This window comes from Mastomys coucha, unplaced genomic scaffold (assembly GCF_008632895.1).
Source record: "Mastomys coucha isolate ucsf_1 unplaced genomic scaffold, UCSF_Mcou_1 pScaffold1, whole genome shotgun sequence".
Classification (NCBI taxonomy): domain Eukaryota; kingdom Metazoa; phylum Chordata; class Mammalia; order Rodentia; family Muridae; genus Mastomys; species Mastomys coucha.
Window position 1 is genome coordinate 89,747,464 of NW_022196891.1, and position 14,017 is coordinate 89,761,480.

Below are 14,017 nucleotides of genomic sequence, written 5' to 3' on the forward strand. Positions count from 1 at the left end.
GGGGAAGCTCCAGGGATGCAGCTTTTGTGAGTCATCTCCATGCTGTGTTGGGCTGTTCAGTGGTGCAGTTGCCTTTGAGTCTCCTACACCCCTTTAAGAAACCTCACATCATACGTAACTGCGTTGAACTCACCGGTTCACTAAGCTAGACTTGCGTGGAATTATTCCTTCAATGTGTCCTCAAGTCCTATCTGGGGTGGGTAGACATTTGTTCATATCTCCCCAGAAAATGTCACACAATAGTGTAATGGTTAATGTTGACTACCAACCGGACAGGACTGGAATCAGCTAGGAGGCCAGACTTTAAGCATGCTTGTGAGGAATTGTTTATAGTAAATTAGACACTAGCATGCTTGGGAAGGACTATCTTACTTACACTCATTGGGGAGGGCCCTACAAAAGGGTGGCTCCATCCCTTTGGGCTGGGACCAGGACTTCATAAATGGGAGATAAAAATCTGAATATAGGCACTCATCTCTCTGCTTGATTGCAGAAGCAATGCGACCAGATATGCCAAGTTCCTGCCTCTACGACTTTCCTGCCATAATGAGACTGTACCTGTAGCAGTTGTCATTGGTATTTTATCACAACAGAAAAGTAACCAAGCATTTGCAAACCCTTAATAATCTCTGTCCCCCAAGCATCTGTCTTTCCCTTCCTAACCCTAACTCTAACCCTAACACTTCCCTGTGCTGCTTGACTCCTTGAGATGGGATCCATAGGGATGACTAAATGCTTCTCTGTCTCTGCAGCAATACCCAAGCCATCACAGCACAGAAGAAGGGATGTCTATCAAACCCTGCCATGCAGATTCTGAGCTTGAATATGAGCCACTCCCTGGAGACAGGTCTCCTGACATCTTCATCACATCCTTGGTGTAGAGAGATAAGTTTTAGAGCAACAGGAATTTACACCCAAAGGCAGAGGTCAGAGATGCCCAGGCTGCAGGATGTGTCAGGATGCCCTGATACATCCACTAGCAGCTACATGTACAGGGGAACAGGCCCTTCTGGGGTCCTTGGAGGCCAGATGACTTCAAAAGTCAGATTTTCTTTTTCAGTTTTAGAATGCTGATCTATTAACCCCCCAGCAGGACCTGAGGATGCATACTACCAACTCATTAATTAGTTCTTGTATCTAAACATGAATATTTATAACAACCATCTCTATAATACCAACTCATTAATTAGTTCTTGTACCTAAACATGAATATTTATAACAGCCATCTCTATCAGGTTATGAGACAGTCAGGCTCACCAGGATAGGAGATTGGCCACCATCAGGCTTACTCCCTTCCATGAGAGATCTAAAATGCAGGAATTCAGGGTGAGGGGTGGAAACCTCAACAAGAAAATGGCTTATGGGGCAACTGATAAAATCCCAGCAGACATTGCTTGACTCAAGTTTCCCATGAAACAGACCAGTCAAGATCCCAGCAGGTCTGTCTGTCTGGAGAGCTCCCAGCTTCAGAACCCCGAAGAGAAATGACTGCAGAGTCTTATGCAGAGAATCAGAATCCTTGATCCTCCTGAGTCCAAGGAGGGCAGAAATACTGTGTCCTACCACAGGGCACAGAAGGACATAGAACTCTGGCCCCATATACTGGCAGATCCACAGGGTGCCAGGCACTGGCAGATCCACAGGGTGCCAGGCACTGGCAGATCCACAGGGTGCCAGGCAAGCGGAGCTATGAGCCTCCTGCCATGCAGTAGCAGCAAGGGCACTCTGTAGACCTTGTCCTGTTCTCTTCAGAACCAACACACCCCACATCTGCCCCCACTTCTTACTGCAGGCAGCTAGCTCCTGATTCTGAGTCCATTCCCACAGCCTTGACTACAGTTGGCTTTCATGTACCAATCACTGGACTTCCCCTCTTCCTCAAATCCAGCTCAAGCTTTCCACAGCTCTGGGACATCTCCAGCTGGGTGACTGCATGACAGATTACTGATATATGCCAATACCTGCCTGCTTCTCACAGCTCCAGCCTGGCTCCTGGGAGGGTAACATAACTGGTTCTGGCCAATGGGACAAGAGCATAAATGTCACATGTCACATCTAAGTTCTTCAGTATCAGGTCCACTGGCCTCATCTTCTCTTCCCTGATGCCAAGACAAGAATGTAGATGTGATCAAACATTCTAAGTCTTAGAGATATAGCATAGAAAAATGACTGGGTTTGGGGTAAACTGTGAGAGAAATAAAATCACATGTGTAGGAGGTGGGGTGGGTACATGTGTGTATGTGAGCATGTAAATATTTTATATATGTTCAGAGGCCATGGGATAGTATCAAGTGTCCTTCTTTATCACTCTCTGCCTCATGCCTTTGAAATGGGATGTCTCACTGAACCTGAAGCCAGGTTAGGCTGGCAGCTAGAAAAAGCCCCAGAAACTCTCTTATCCCCGCCCTTCCAACCTACCCCTGCACCACCCTCCCCCTGCCCACAGCACACCTCTGGAGTCTCAGGCACATGCATGGTAATACAGGCTTTTTATATGGTTGCTGAGGACCCGAACCTGTTGACCCATCTCCTCAACCCTGAGTAATAAACACATACTGTGAAGATCCACCAAGGACGGAGTTTCTGCTGTGGCAGCAATCGTGAGTTTCGCTGGCACACTGACCTTCTTGGTGCTCAGCTTAAACACCACTCCTGGGTAAAGGCCACCTGCTAGGGGAAGCTCACCATTTTGCCTACTGGCCTCCAGCAGCTCATTCAGACATCTTTACAGTTACCCCAGTCAAGCGTCACATGGAAAACAATTGTACTCGACTTCCATATTTATAATCTGTGCTTCTTTTATCTCTTCCACCCTTCCCAGGATACAGGGTCTCGCTGTGTAGCTGACTCTGCAGGATTCATGCTTAGCATCCTGAGTGCTAGGATCTCGGGTGAAGGTACCATACACAGCCCGGGCTTCCCATTCCACCCTTGTCTTTGCAACAGATAGCAAACATCTGATGTATTCGATTTACTGAAGTGGAAATCAGAGCCTTTTCATTAGATGACAAGGAGCCCAAGGTCCGTTCTCCCCCGACCCGAGTCTCTATGTGCCTATCATTGTGCCAGGTTCTGTGGCAGCAAGCAAGAAGAGTAGGACAAGGTTGCCCTACGATTCCATACTTTGCACCCAGCACCTCTGGTCTTTATCCAGAGAGCAGCTCATGCCTGAAGAGCATGAGGTCTCTTTATGAGCCATGTATGTCAAAGAAAGGCTTTTACAATGACAAGATCAAAAGCAAAGAGGATCTAGTCGGCCCACCGAGCCACACAGTCTACATTCACGGTCGATAGTCAGGCATCTGGCAGCTGTGCCGGGTAAATATTTCTGGTGTGAAAAAGAGAGCTGCTGAAGAAATATCTGTGGCTCCTTGGGAACCCCAACACAGAGATAACAGATGAGTCGTGTCTAGTTCCACTACCACTGCTGAGCCGGGACTCCCTGAACCCAAGCATAGGGAGAGGAAGGGGAACAGGGGATCTTTCCTTTGGAAGTACAGTGAGCTGGCTACCGTGCTAGGCTTGGTGAATATTCGATTCTCACCTTTAAGAAGTCCCAGAGTGGTGTCTTAGTGCCAGCCCGTGAGAAGCGGTGACCATAGAGAGGATGATGGTCAGCTGTAAAGTTTTCACAACTGCCAGACACTCACATTCTACCTGCCACAGATGTAGCTTTGCTGTGTGGTGTGTGTGTATGAAACCAAAGATTAGCCCACAGTTGGGGGCCCAACAAGATGGCTCAGTGGGTGAAGGTGCTTGCCAGGCAAGCCTGGTAACCTGAGTGACCCGTGGAACTCCCGTAAAAGGAAAGAAACAACTCCACAGAATTGTCCTTTGACCTCTTGTGCACACACACCATCACACACATGTGCCTACACACATGTCTGGGTAATGATATTCAGAGACAAGTGTCCAGGTCTAGAGCTGGACATGGGGCCCAGGCCCACAGCTTCAGGATGGCACAAGAAGACTTGCTGCAAGCAGGACTTCAGAGCATAAATGGAACATGGTTGGACTTCATACACACTGAAGGTTGGGATCTAGAGACACTGGGGAAGTGCAGGAAGAAGTCACATTGGAGATGTGGTGGGTCCAATGAACATGAAGCATCCAGGAAGCTGGGGTCCCCACATCTGGACATCAAGCATCACAGGCAGCCAACATGAGGTACCTACACACAGGTAGCACTGCAGTCACAGTGGGACAGAAGCTGTTCCCGGCTGACAAGTGCTGGCCACATGTCATAAATGTGGCTCTCCCAAGACTCTCAAGTCAATGATAGCATCTGCATCCTAAGGAGATCATATAATGGCATGCAGGGCTGCCAGGCAACTCACCTTGCAGGAAGATCCTCTTCCAGTAGGTTTTCCCAACTTGAATTCCCCCAAGGAACACCAGGTTGAAGAGAATGAGCATGGAGGTGGAGCAGGCGGCGAGCAGAGCGTGCAGTCGACGGCGGGCTCGTGGGGAGAGGTGCCGGGCCTATGAGAGAAATGCAAGAAGCATCTCACTGAGGGAGCAGAACTATGGCTAAGGCTTACTTCTGTGATGGTTTGTATATACCCAGACCAGGGAGTGGCGCTGTTAGAAGGTGTGGCCCTGTTGGAGTAGGTGTGTCACTGTGGGTGTGGGCTTTAAGACTCATCCTAGCTGCCTGGAAGTCAGTATTCTGCTAGCAGCCTTCAGATGAAGATGTAGAACTCTCAGTTCCTCCTGCACCATGCCTGCCTGGATGCTGCCATATTCCTGCCTTGATGATACTGGACTGAACTTCTGAGCCTGTAAGCCAGCCCCAATTAAAAGTTGTCCCTTATAAGACTTGCTTTGGTCATGGTGTCTGTTGACAGCAATAAAACCCTAACTAAGACAACTTCTGTCTGGGTATTTCTACTGCTGTGATAAACTCCATGACTAACAACAACCAAGGGGGGAAGGGGTTTATTTCACCTTAAATGTCCATCACCTAGGCAAGAACTCACAGCAGGGACCTATGGAAAAGAACTGATACAGAGGCCAGGGAGGAATGCTTCTGACTGGCTTGCTCCTGTGGCTTGCTAATAGTGTTTTGATACAGCACAAAGGACCACCAGCCCAGGGGTGGCATCACCCATGGTGAGCTAGGCCCTTTCACATCAGCCTTCAATTTGGACATAATATAATACAGCTCCACACTAAGACCACAGGCCAATCTTGTGGAGGCATTTTCTCAGTTGGCGTTCCCTCTTCCAGATGATTCTACCTTCTATCAAGTTGACATAAAACCAGTAGGACATCCTCCTGTCACCAGGTCCAGACTCTTTTTTTCCCCTGTGCTTGCAGCTAGGTCATTGCTGAGACAGTGTTCAAAACCTCTAGGCTACCACAAATTCGTTCTACCCTAAGAAGTGATATACTCCAGCGATGTTACTTCCTCCACACTAGGCCTCCCTCTGGCCTTGGCAATGTAAGTTCTAAAGCTGGTTAGGATGGAACAGCCTTCTTACTCACACTGCCTATAAACCCATAGACAAAATTACTTTAAATTGCTCCCTATAATACAGCTCCACACCAAGACCAAAGTGACCAGGGTCAAGATCACAGTGACTGGTGGTTTGAATATGCTTGGCCCGAGGAGTATCACTCTTAGGAGATATGGCTTTGTTGGAGGAAGTGTGTCACTCTAGGGGTAGGCTTTGAGAGACCTTCCTCCTACCTGCCTAGAAGCCAACCTTCTCCTGTTTGCCTTCAGAACAAGATGTAGAACTCTCAGCTCCTCCAGCACCATATCTGCCTAGATACTGTCATGCTTCCCACCTTGGTGATAATGGACTGAACCTCTGAACCTGTAAGTCAGCCACAATTAAATGATGACACTTATAAGAATTGCCTTGGTCATGCTGCCTCTTCACAGCAGTAAAACCCAAAACTAAGACAGTGACCTTCTAGATTGGTGGACTTGGCCCTAGGAAGTCAGCCAGCCTCTTGCAACATAACTTGCTATGAGGTTGGGTATGTGAGAGAAACACAGTGATTGCCAATTTGATGGAATTTAGAATCACCGTAGAAACAAATCTCTAAATGAGTCTGTGAAGGGGTTTCTAGACTGGGTTAACTGAGTGAGAACAAGTCCTAGACTGCATAAGAGAGACAGAAAGAGAGATAGATAGATGAGACAAAGAGAGAGATAGAGAGAGAAAGAAAGAGACACAGAGAGATACAGAAAGATACAGAGAGAATGATGAGCACCAGTGTTCTTCTCCTTCTGCCTCCTGTCTGTGAATGCAATGTGGCCAGCTGCCTCATGTTACTGCCTCTGTGATTTTCACAGTATGATGGACAAGACCCTCAAACTGTATGGCAAAATAAACCCTTCTTTCCTGAAGCTGCCTTTGTCAGGCGTTTTGACATCATAACAAGGAATTGATATAGTTTCTCAACAGCACACAGCAGCAGCTCTGCTAGAAGGTGGCTGACCACAGTACCTGAAGGACTACGGATGAAGGGACCTTCCCAGTGAGCATAGAAGCTCTGTTATCCCTCCTGGGTCCTCATTTTTTTCCCCTTTGGTAGTTCCTCATGGATTTTACAAAGCAAACCAAGCCTTTGTACCTCATCCCTTACATTGCGTTTGCCCGTCCCAGTAAGGCTATCCCATCATGGCAGGAGATGTGAGAACCCCATAAAGACATCTGTGTGTTCAGGGTAAAGCCAGGGGCAGCACCATGGGGCTTCTAACAAATGCTTCAGTTGAGTCTACAGGTACAGGAAGGGGAGCAACAGAAAGGTTGTGGGTATTTCCTAACAGGTCTCTGAGGCTACAGACCAGTCCAGAGGGTGAATCTCAGCAGGGTCTGGCTGTAGTGACCTGATATGACTGTAACTTAGTCAGGGTCCCCTCAGTCTAGAGAAATCAATTCCCATCCAGGTTCATTCCTCAACTGTCGGCTCCTGGGCTGTTTCAGAAGCACAGATCTCACTGTGGAGGGGCATCTCTCTGACTCCATTTCCTCTTCCCATACCACCTTACAGGGACCTTTATGGCCACCATATGCCATATGCCGTGTGTGGCCTCAGCATGAACAAGCCATATGGAGGACAGTGGCAGAGATGGCTGTCTGGATGTGGCCTGGAAAGCTCTCCACCCAGAGGTCTCAGACAGGATGAGGCTGTCACTTTCACTGTCCCTAGAGGCCATGAGCAGAATGCTGTCATGGGATGCTGTCACACAAGGCAGAGAAGGACATGTTCATTACCCAGAGACCCTCTTCAGAGAATGCCCACTCACTATGGTTTGCATTTGAAAGTAGAAGATGTGCTGTGGGCAGTACTGACTCAGCTAGCAACAACTGGGGAGATGGTTGGGGAGGAGGCCAGGAAATGAACATGAAGAACTCAGAATAATAAATCAAGAAACTGTGAGCTATCTGAATTGGTATGCATGTGTCCAAATAATTCCCTGTAGGTACAGAAGCTGCTATGACAAATTTGACTTCCCAGGACCCAGTGAGACACTGAATAGTCTGTCTTCCCCACCCTGACACTCTAGGAGGGAGTTAAAAGACCACCGCCTTTTCCCTCTATCAGTGTAACCCACAGTCAGGGTGCAAAGCCTAGTGAAGCTCAAGGTGGCTCTTCTTTTATTAGAGGTGACTAAAATCATTAAAAAGTCAACAAAGAACAAGATGTTGAATGACTAGGCTTCCACGGGCTTGCTCAGCTGGCTCTCTAAACAGGAAGGCCAGGCAAAGTAGGAGGTTAAGCTGAGTGCCCATGTGGAATAGGGGGCTGTGATAGCTGGAGTAGGCATGGGTAGGGTGGGGGAAGGGCAAAGGAGGGACAAGGGAATGTGAATAATCTGACCTGGTTTGCCCCTGAGGACTATTTGAACACTAAGATGTTGCTCTGCCTATTATATAAGGACTACTTGAGCACAAAATCCAATAGTCAGGCTGATAACTAAGGGATACAGAGTCACAAGTGGGTGGGTTGTTCATACAGTGTGGACACACTGGAAAGAGAGAAGGGTCACATTTCAGGAAAGACAGAGTGGGCTAGAGCTCAAGAGTTCTACAGGCTACTTGGAGCTTCAGACAATCAAAACTTATACATTGGCTATTTCTAGAATTTTCCAGGCACGACTTTCAGAGAACAGTTGACTTTAAGTAATTGAACTGTGGAATCAAAATTGAAGATAGTGAGGGTTACTGTTCATGGAGATAGGTTGACAATAGCGGTCTCTCTACTCTGGAACCTGAGTCTCAGCCACTGGCTTATGGCTGTTGTTGTTCTTTAAAGATTTATTTATTTTATCTATATGAGAACACTGTAGCCATCTTCAGACACACCAGAAGATGGAATCAGGTCCCATTACAGATGGTGTGAGCCACCATGTGGTTGCTAGGAATTGAACTCAGGACCTCTGGAAGAGCTGTCAATGCTCTTAACTGCTGAGCCATCTCTCCAGTCCCTATGCTTTTTTTTTAATTAATACTATTCTTAGATGTCCCAAGAGGGGACCCTTGCTCCACACAGTGATATCAATAAGTAGAATGTTATAAATCCTTATTATAAATCCTTTATTTACTTTGTGCTCTTTGGCGTCCAATGATAGCAGTCACTCCTGTGGTCTATTGTGTCTAGGATATAAGCACATATGTAAATAGAACCACATCCCCAGCTCAGTCATCCACACTCCTGCCTCATATGTTTAAAAAACACCCTGGAGAAGAGAACTCTTGTTGAGGAATTATAAATGAGACAGGGGAATATCAGTGTACACTGAGAAGCCATAAAACATGACAATGAGAGTCCAGTCACTAACCTGATCAGATATCAATAATGTGACTGACAAAAAGAATTTTAATTTCATTAACATGAATTTTTTAATCAGAATGAAAAAAGAGTTCTGGTGTGCTTTGGCCTATTCCCAGAGATAGAAAGGGCTATGGCACCCCGTTATGCTGGGAGCAAATATTTGGGGGTGGTCCTGTCCCCAAGACATGTTTGGAAAGTCGTTAGTTTCCTCCAATGGCTATCCCACCAGTCCTGAGAATGAATGAAGGCCCTGTGCCTCCCTCCAGCTGTTGATGAACAAGACCATTGGATCCAACAGCCATTGGACCCAAGCCTCCTCACCACGCATGTCTGAAACTCAGAGGATGGCATGGAAGAAAGATAGAGCAAGTTAGCAAGAACCGCTCTGTCCCTATGCTGGTGTCTCAAACATGGCAGAGAAGCAGGCTGTGGCAGTTTCCTTTCCTTGTTAGTACAACCCACTTGGTTCAGTGAATACATGACCTGCCCTGATTACATGAGTGTCTCAAAACACCAGGAATCTCAGGCCTCTGGTAGGCCTTTGCTCAACCATCTGAGACCACTGTTTCAGACCGAAGGTGGGAATGTGACAGCAGCAACCAAGGCTTCTCTAACACACCTACTTCCAAGGTGAGGACCAACTTGAAACTAACTGAATCTCAGAGCTCAACCAACTTCTGTCAAACCAGTTTGTGCTTCTTGCTGTGAGATGCTGCTTCACATCTCCATAGAAACACCCCTGCCTCTTCCAGCCCACATCCAGTTTCTGGAGATTGCAAGATTGGCTGGGCCAGCAAGCTGGTACCAGGGGTTCAGACTGTAGCGTGTGTTACAGTGAGGCCACACGTGTGGGGTGTGGGCAGCTGGTGCTGCAGAGCTGAAGGCTGCCGAGCTTGGCCCCTTGACTGTCCACAGAGGAGCTGAGATTGGGGGCAGCTGAGCATCTGGGGGAGCAGATGGCTGGAGGAATGGCTGCTGCAGACTGTGACAAAGGCTTGGCAAATGTGACCTGATGATGTTGATTTTTAAGTAGGGGAGAAGCTAAGAATGGAAACGGGGTGGGATTGAGCAGCTGGACACAGTTCCCCATGAAATCACAGATTTTCATTTTCTAGTGACGATGTCAACTAGAGGGTGTGGGGGATGGAAGCAGCAACGGAAGGGGAGGAAACATTGGACATCAGTGGGGACAGGTGGGCACCCATGAGCTCACACGTGAGTCCTTAATGTTCAGTCCCTTCCTGTGCCCAAGCAAAATGAATATATGAAATATTCAGAAAGCAATGCCTCTGACCTTCAAGTGTACAGAACATCAGAAAGAACATAGTCATGTTTTCTATGCTAATTAAGGTTTTTAATTAAAATTAAAAAGTACCTGTTTTCCTCAATTTCATTTCCCAATTTGCTGCTGAGCTCTGAACGTGAAACACCTACAGTGAATGCTGCTTCTATTCCCCAACCCAAAGTGCACTTCTGCACACACGTCTCATACAGGAGAGGTTCTCTCCATATGGCCTGTGTCAGTGACTGGCCTGTGTCAGTGACTGGCCTGTGTGTGTCAGCAGCCTGTGTCAGTCAGTTCTCCCTCACTGTGACAATGTACCTGAGACAAACAACTTAAAATAAGGAGGAGTTTATAGTCACTCATTGTTTAACCCACTGTTTTGGGCCAGAGAAAGGCAAACTAGAACTGCAGTGAGAGCAGGGGTGGGAGGTGGGCGGTATGGGAGGGGAAGGCACTTCCCTATGGTAGCCAGGAAGAACAGGGAGGGGTGTGAGGCAGGAGATAAGACACAGGTCCCCAAGGACATTCCCCAAGAACTGATGCCCTTCTACTAAGTCTGTCACCTCCTATCAGCCTACCACACTATCTATTATCAGTGGATTAATCCATGGATGAGGTCAGAGCCTCTGTGATCCAATCATGTCCCCAAAGCCACACCTCTAGGAACACTGCTGCCATGGGAACCAAATCTTTGGTGAACATTCTTAGCTGCAGCCCAAGAAAGTCACCAAGTAGTGATTTCAGAAGCAGAAATGCATGGTTAATACACTGAAATCTTAAAGGGGCTCAGGTTCCCCCAGGGGAGCTTGGTTTCTGGGAGGTGGGGCTCAGATACCCTGAAGGGCTCAGTTTCAGGGGGCTTGGGTACCCCTCGGGGGCTCTGTTACTCCAGTACTCAGGTACCCCAGAGAGTCAGCAAATCTTTCCAGAAAGTGACAGATCAAAGAACATAGGCTACTTTAATAAAAATTAACAGGTTCTGTGGCTGGGTCCATGAACACAAGATTTCAGTTAGACAGCAAGAATTCAGAAGAAAATTCAGAAGCAAGAATTCAGAAGAAAAATTCAGAAGCTCTACTAGTTATCACGATGGGAAATTAAATAACGCATATTATTATTCTTTTTTAAAAAGACATACTTATTTAAGTATATTAGTGTTCTGCCTGTATGTATGTGCACCACATGTATACTTGGTACCCATGGAGGTCAGAAAAGAGCATTAGATCCCCTGGAACTGGAATTATGGACAGTTGTAAGCTGTCACATGGATGCTGGGAACTGAACCTAGATCCTCTGCAAGAGCAGCCAGTGCTCTTAATCAGTGTGCCATCTCTCCAGCTCCAATATATTGTATTCTTGAAAACTGTATAGAAAGCAGATTCAGAGTGTTCTCACTAGAGTATATAGCCTCATAAGAGTGCATAATCCTATGAACCAGCTCAACCACTCCGTAGCACATCAGTAGTTCAAAATGTGCTTTACATGGTAAATATATGAATTTTTCATTTTCTTATTTAAAAAAAAATAGCATTTTTCCACACATAAATTCAGAATGGAAGAAGTAAAATGATCTCTGTTCATAACACAAGCATGTAGGTTTTAGGAAAAGCAAAATAACTCATTGGAAGAAATGAAAAATTGAGTAAAATTTTAGGATTGCAAAATCAATATGCAAGAAATTGGTTGTTTTTTTATATACTATAAACACCTTTTTAAAGGTAGGGAGCTGGGGATGTGGCTCAGTGCTTGCTGTGCATGCATAAGGACTTGGATTTGGATCCCTGGGTCCCACAGAAAGCTGGACACAGGAGCACACATCTCCCAAAGGTCCTGGACACAGTAGCACACATCCCCCCCCCAAGGTCCTGGACACAATAGAACACATCTCCCCACCCCCCAGGTCCTGGACACAGTAGCACACATTTCCCAATGGTCCTGGACACAGTAGCACACATCTCCCAAAGGTCCTGGACACAGTAGCACACATCTCCCAACAGTCCTGGCCCAGATGGGAGGGAGAGTAGGGAGAATCCCTGGAAGCCTGCAGAGCAACTAGCCTGGTGTGCACAGCAGCAAACAACAGGATGCCCTGCCTGAAACCAGGCAGAAGGCAAGAACCAACACTGGAGGTGGTCCGACTCCACGAGTGGATGCCCTGCCTGAAACCAGCCGGAGGTGGTCCGACTCCACGAGTGCACAGCAGAGAGCATGGACTCATACACAAATACATTCTTTAAAAGGAGACAAGAAAATTTATAACAGCACAAAAAACAATTAAGTATTTAAGACGAAACGGAGCCAAGAAAACAAAATTCTTACACACTGAAACTAAAACATGGCTTCCAGAAGACATAAGTAACAGAGAGGCAGCCATGTTTGTCTCGTCAAGATTTCAGTTGGACGGCAAGAACGAATTCAGAAGCTCTACTGTATAACATGATGGGAAATTTAATAATGCATATTATTACTCTTTTGAAAAAAAGAGGGACTTATTTTTATTTAAGTGTATCAGTGTTCTGCCTGTATGTGTAACAATATTACAGTTGCTGAGAAACAATATAACAGTTACATATAGACCCAATCCAGGGCCCATCCAAGTCCCAACACATTCTTTGCAGGAATAGTCCCATCCTAAATCCATTTTTAATCTTAAAGACCCAGAATAACCAGAACCACACTGGGAAACAAGAGTGTAGTTGGAGGAGCCACATTCCCTGATTACAAAACATACTACAAAGTCACACCAGCCAAAACTGCGGGAGTGGCCTAGAGACGGGCCTGACAGAGTGTGATCTACGTTACACACAGCAGCCTAGAGGTCAGCATGTGGACAGATGGAACAGAATAGAAAGTCTTGGTAGAAGCCCACCTGGGAGGTTATAGCATGGTCACCTTGGGGGCTCAGAGTACCCCATGAACATGTGATACCTGTCTGTATGTCCACTCACAAGAATGAAACTGGCCCTTATACCATATTAAAAATTCATTCAAAATAAATCAAATATCTAAAGATGAGGACTAAAACTGTAAAGCTCTTCATAGAGAACAGTGAGAAACAAGTGCCTAGCACAGGGTTTTCCGTGGCTTCTTACAGGCTGCAGTGGGAGCAAGCTTCCGATGAACGACCTTTGAGGGGCATTTTAGATCCAAGCCATAATATTCACCAGGTGTCAGTTTCAAAAGCAAAAGTGTATAGCTTGTGGTCATATGAAAAATTTAAAATTCAATTGTAATTTACCAAAAAAAAAAAAAAAAAAAAAAAAAAAACATAACAATGTAAGGAAAAATAGCTGAAAACTTGCAGACATTTCAAGTGTCTTATATTACAGGATGCAACTGACAGAGAAAAGGTAACCCAGCACTAGAAAATACCCACAATCACGTGGGTATCAGTGAGGGATCAATGTTCAGAATATGTAAAGAACTACTACAATTCAACAACAAAAAAAGCCCAAAAAATCTCTGAGAAATAGAACTTGATTGGCATTCATTCAGACAATAAATACAAATGCCCAGTTAGTTATCAGATGATTCCCACTCAATGTTAACAACCAGGGTGTACTGGCTGGTTTTGTGTGTCAACTGGACACAGGCTGGAGTTATCACAGAGAAGGGAGCTGCAATTGGGGAAGTGCCTCCATGAGATCCAGCTGTGGGGCATTTTCTCAATTAGTGATCAAGGCGGTAGGGCCTCTTGTGGGTGGTCCCATCCCTGGGCTGGAAGTCTTGGGTTCTATAAGAGAGCAGGCTGAGCAAGCCAGGGGAAGCAAGCCAGTAAGGAACATCCCTCCATGGCCTCTGCATCAGCTCCTGCTTCCTGACCTGTTTGAGTTCCAGTCCTGACTTCCTCTGGTGATCAACAGCAATGTGGAAGTAAGCTGAAAAAACCCTTTCCTCCCCAACTTGCTTCTTGGTCATGATGTTTGTGCAGGAATAGAA

The 14,017-nt window shown here is 46.3% G+C and overlaps 1 protein-coding gene across 2 annotated transcripts in view; it reads right to left on the reverse strand.

The window, feature by feature from the left end:
* Positions 1–14,017, reverse strand: part of Hhat (hedgehog acyltransferase) — a 268,740-nt gene that overhangs the window by 38,242 nt on the left and 216,481 nt on the right. For both annotated transcript variants that reach the window (XM_031339371.1, XM_031339361.1), the window contains exon 11: positions 4,338–4,482. In XM_031339371.1, the coding sequence (XP_031195231.1) occupies positions 4,338–4,482 (145 nt within the window). The remainder of the gene's footprint in view (positions 1–4,337; positions 4,483–14,017) is intronic.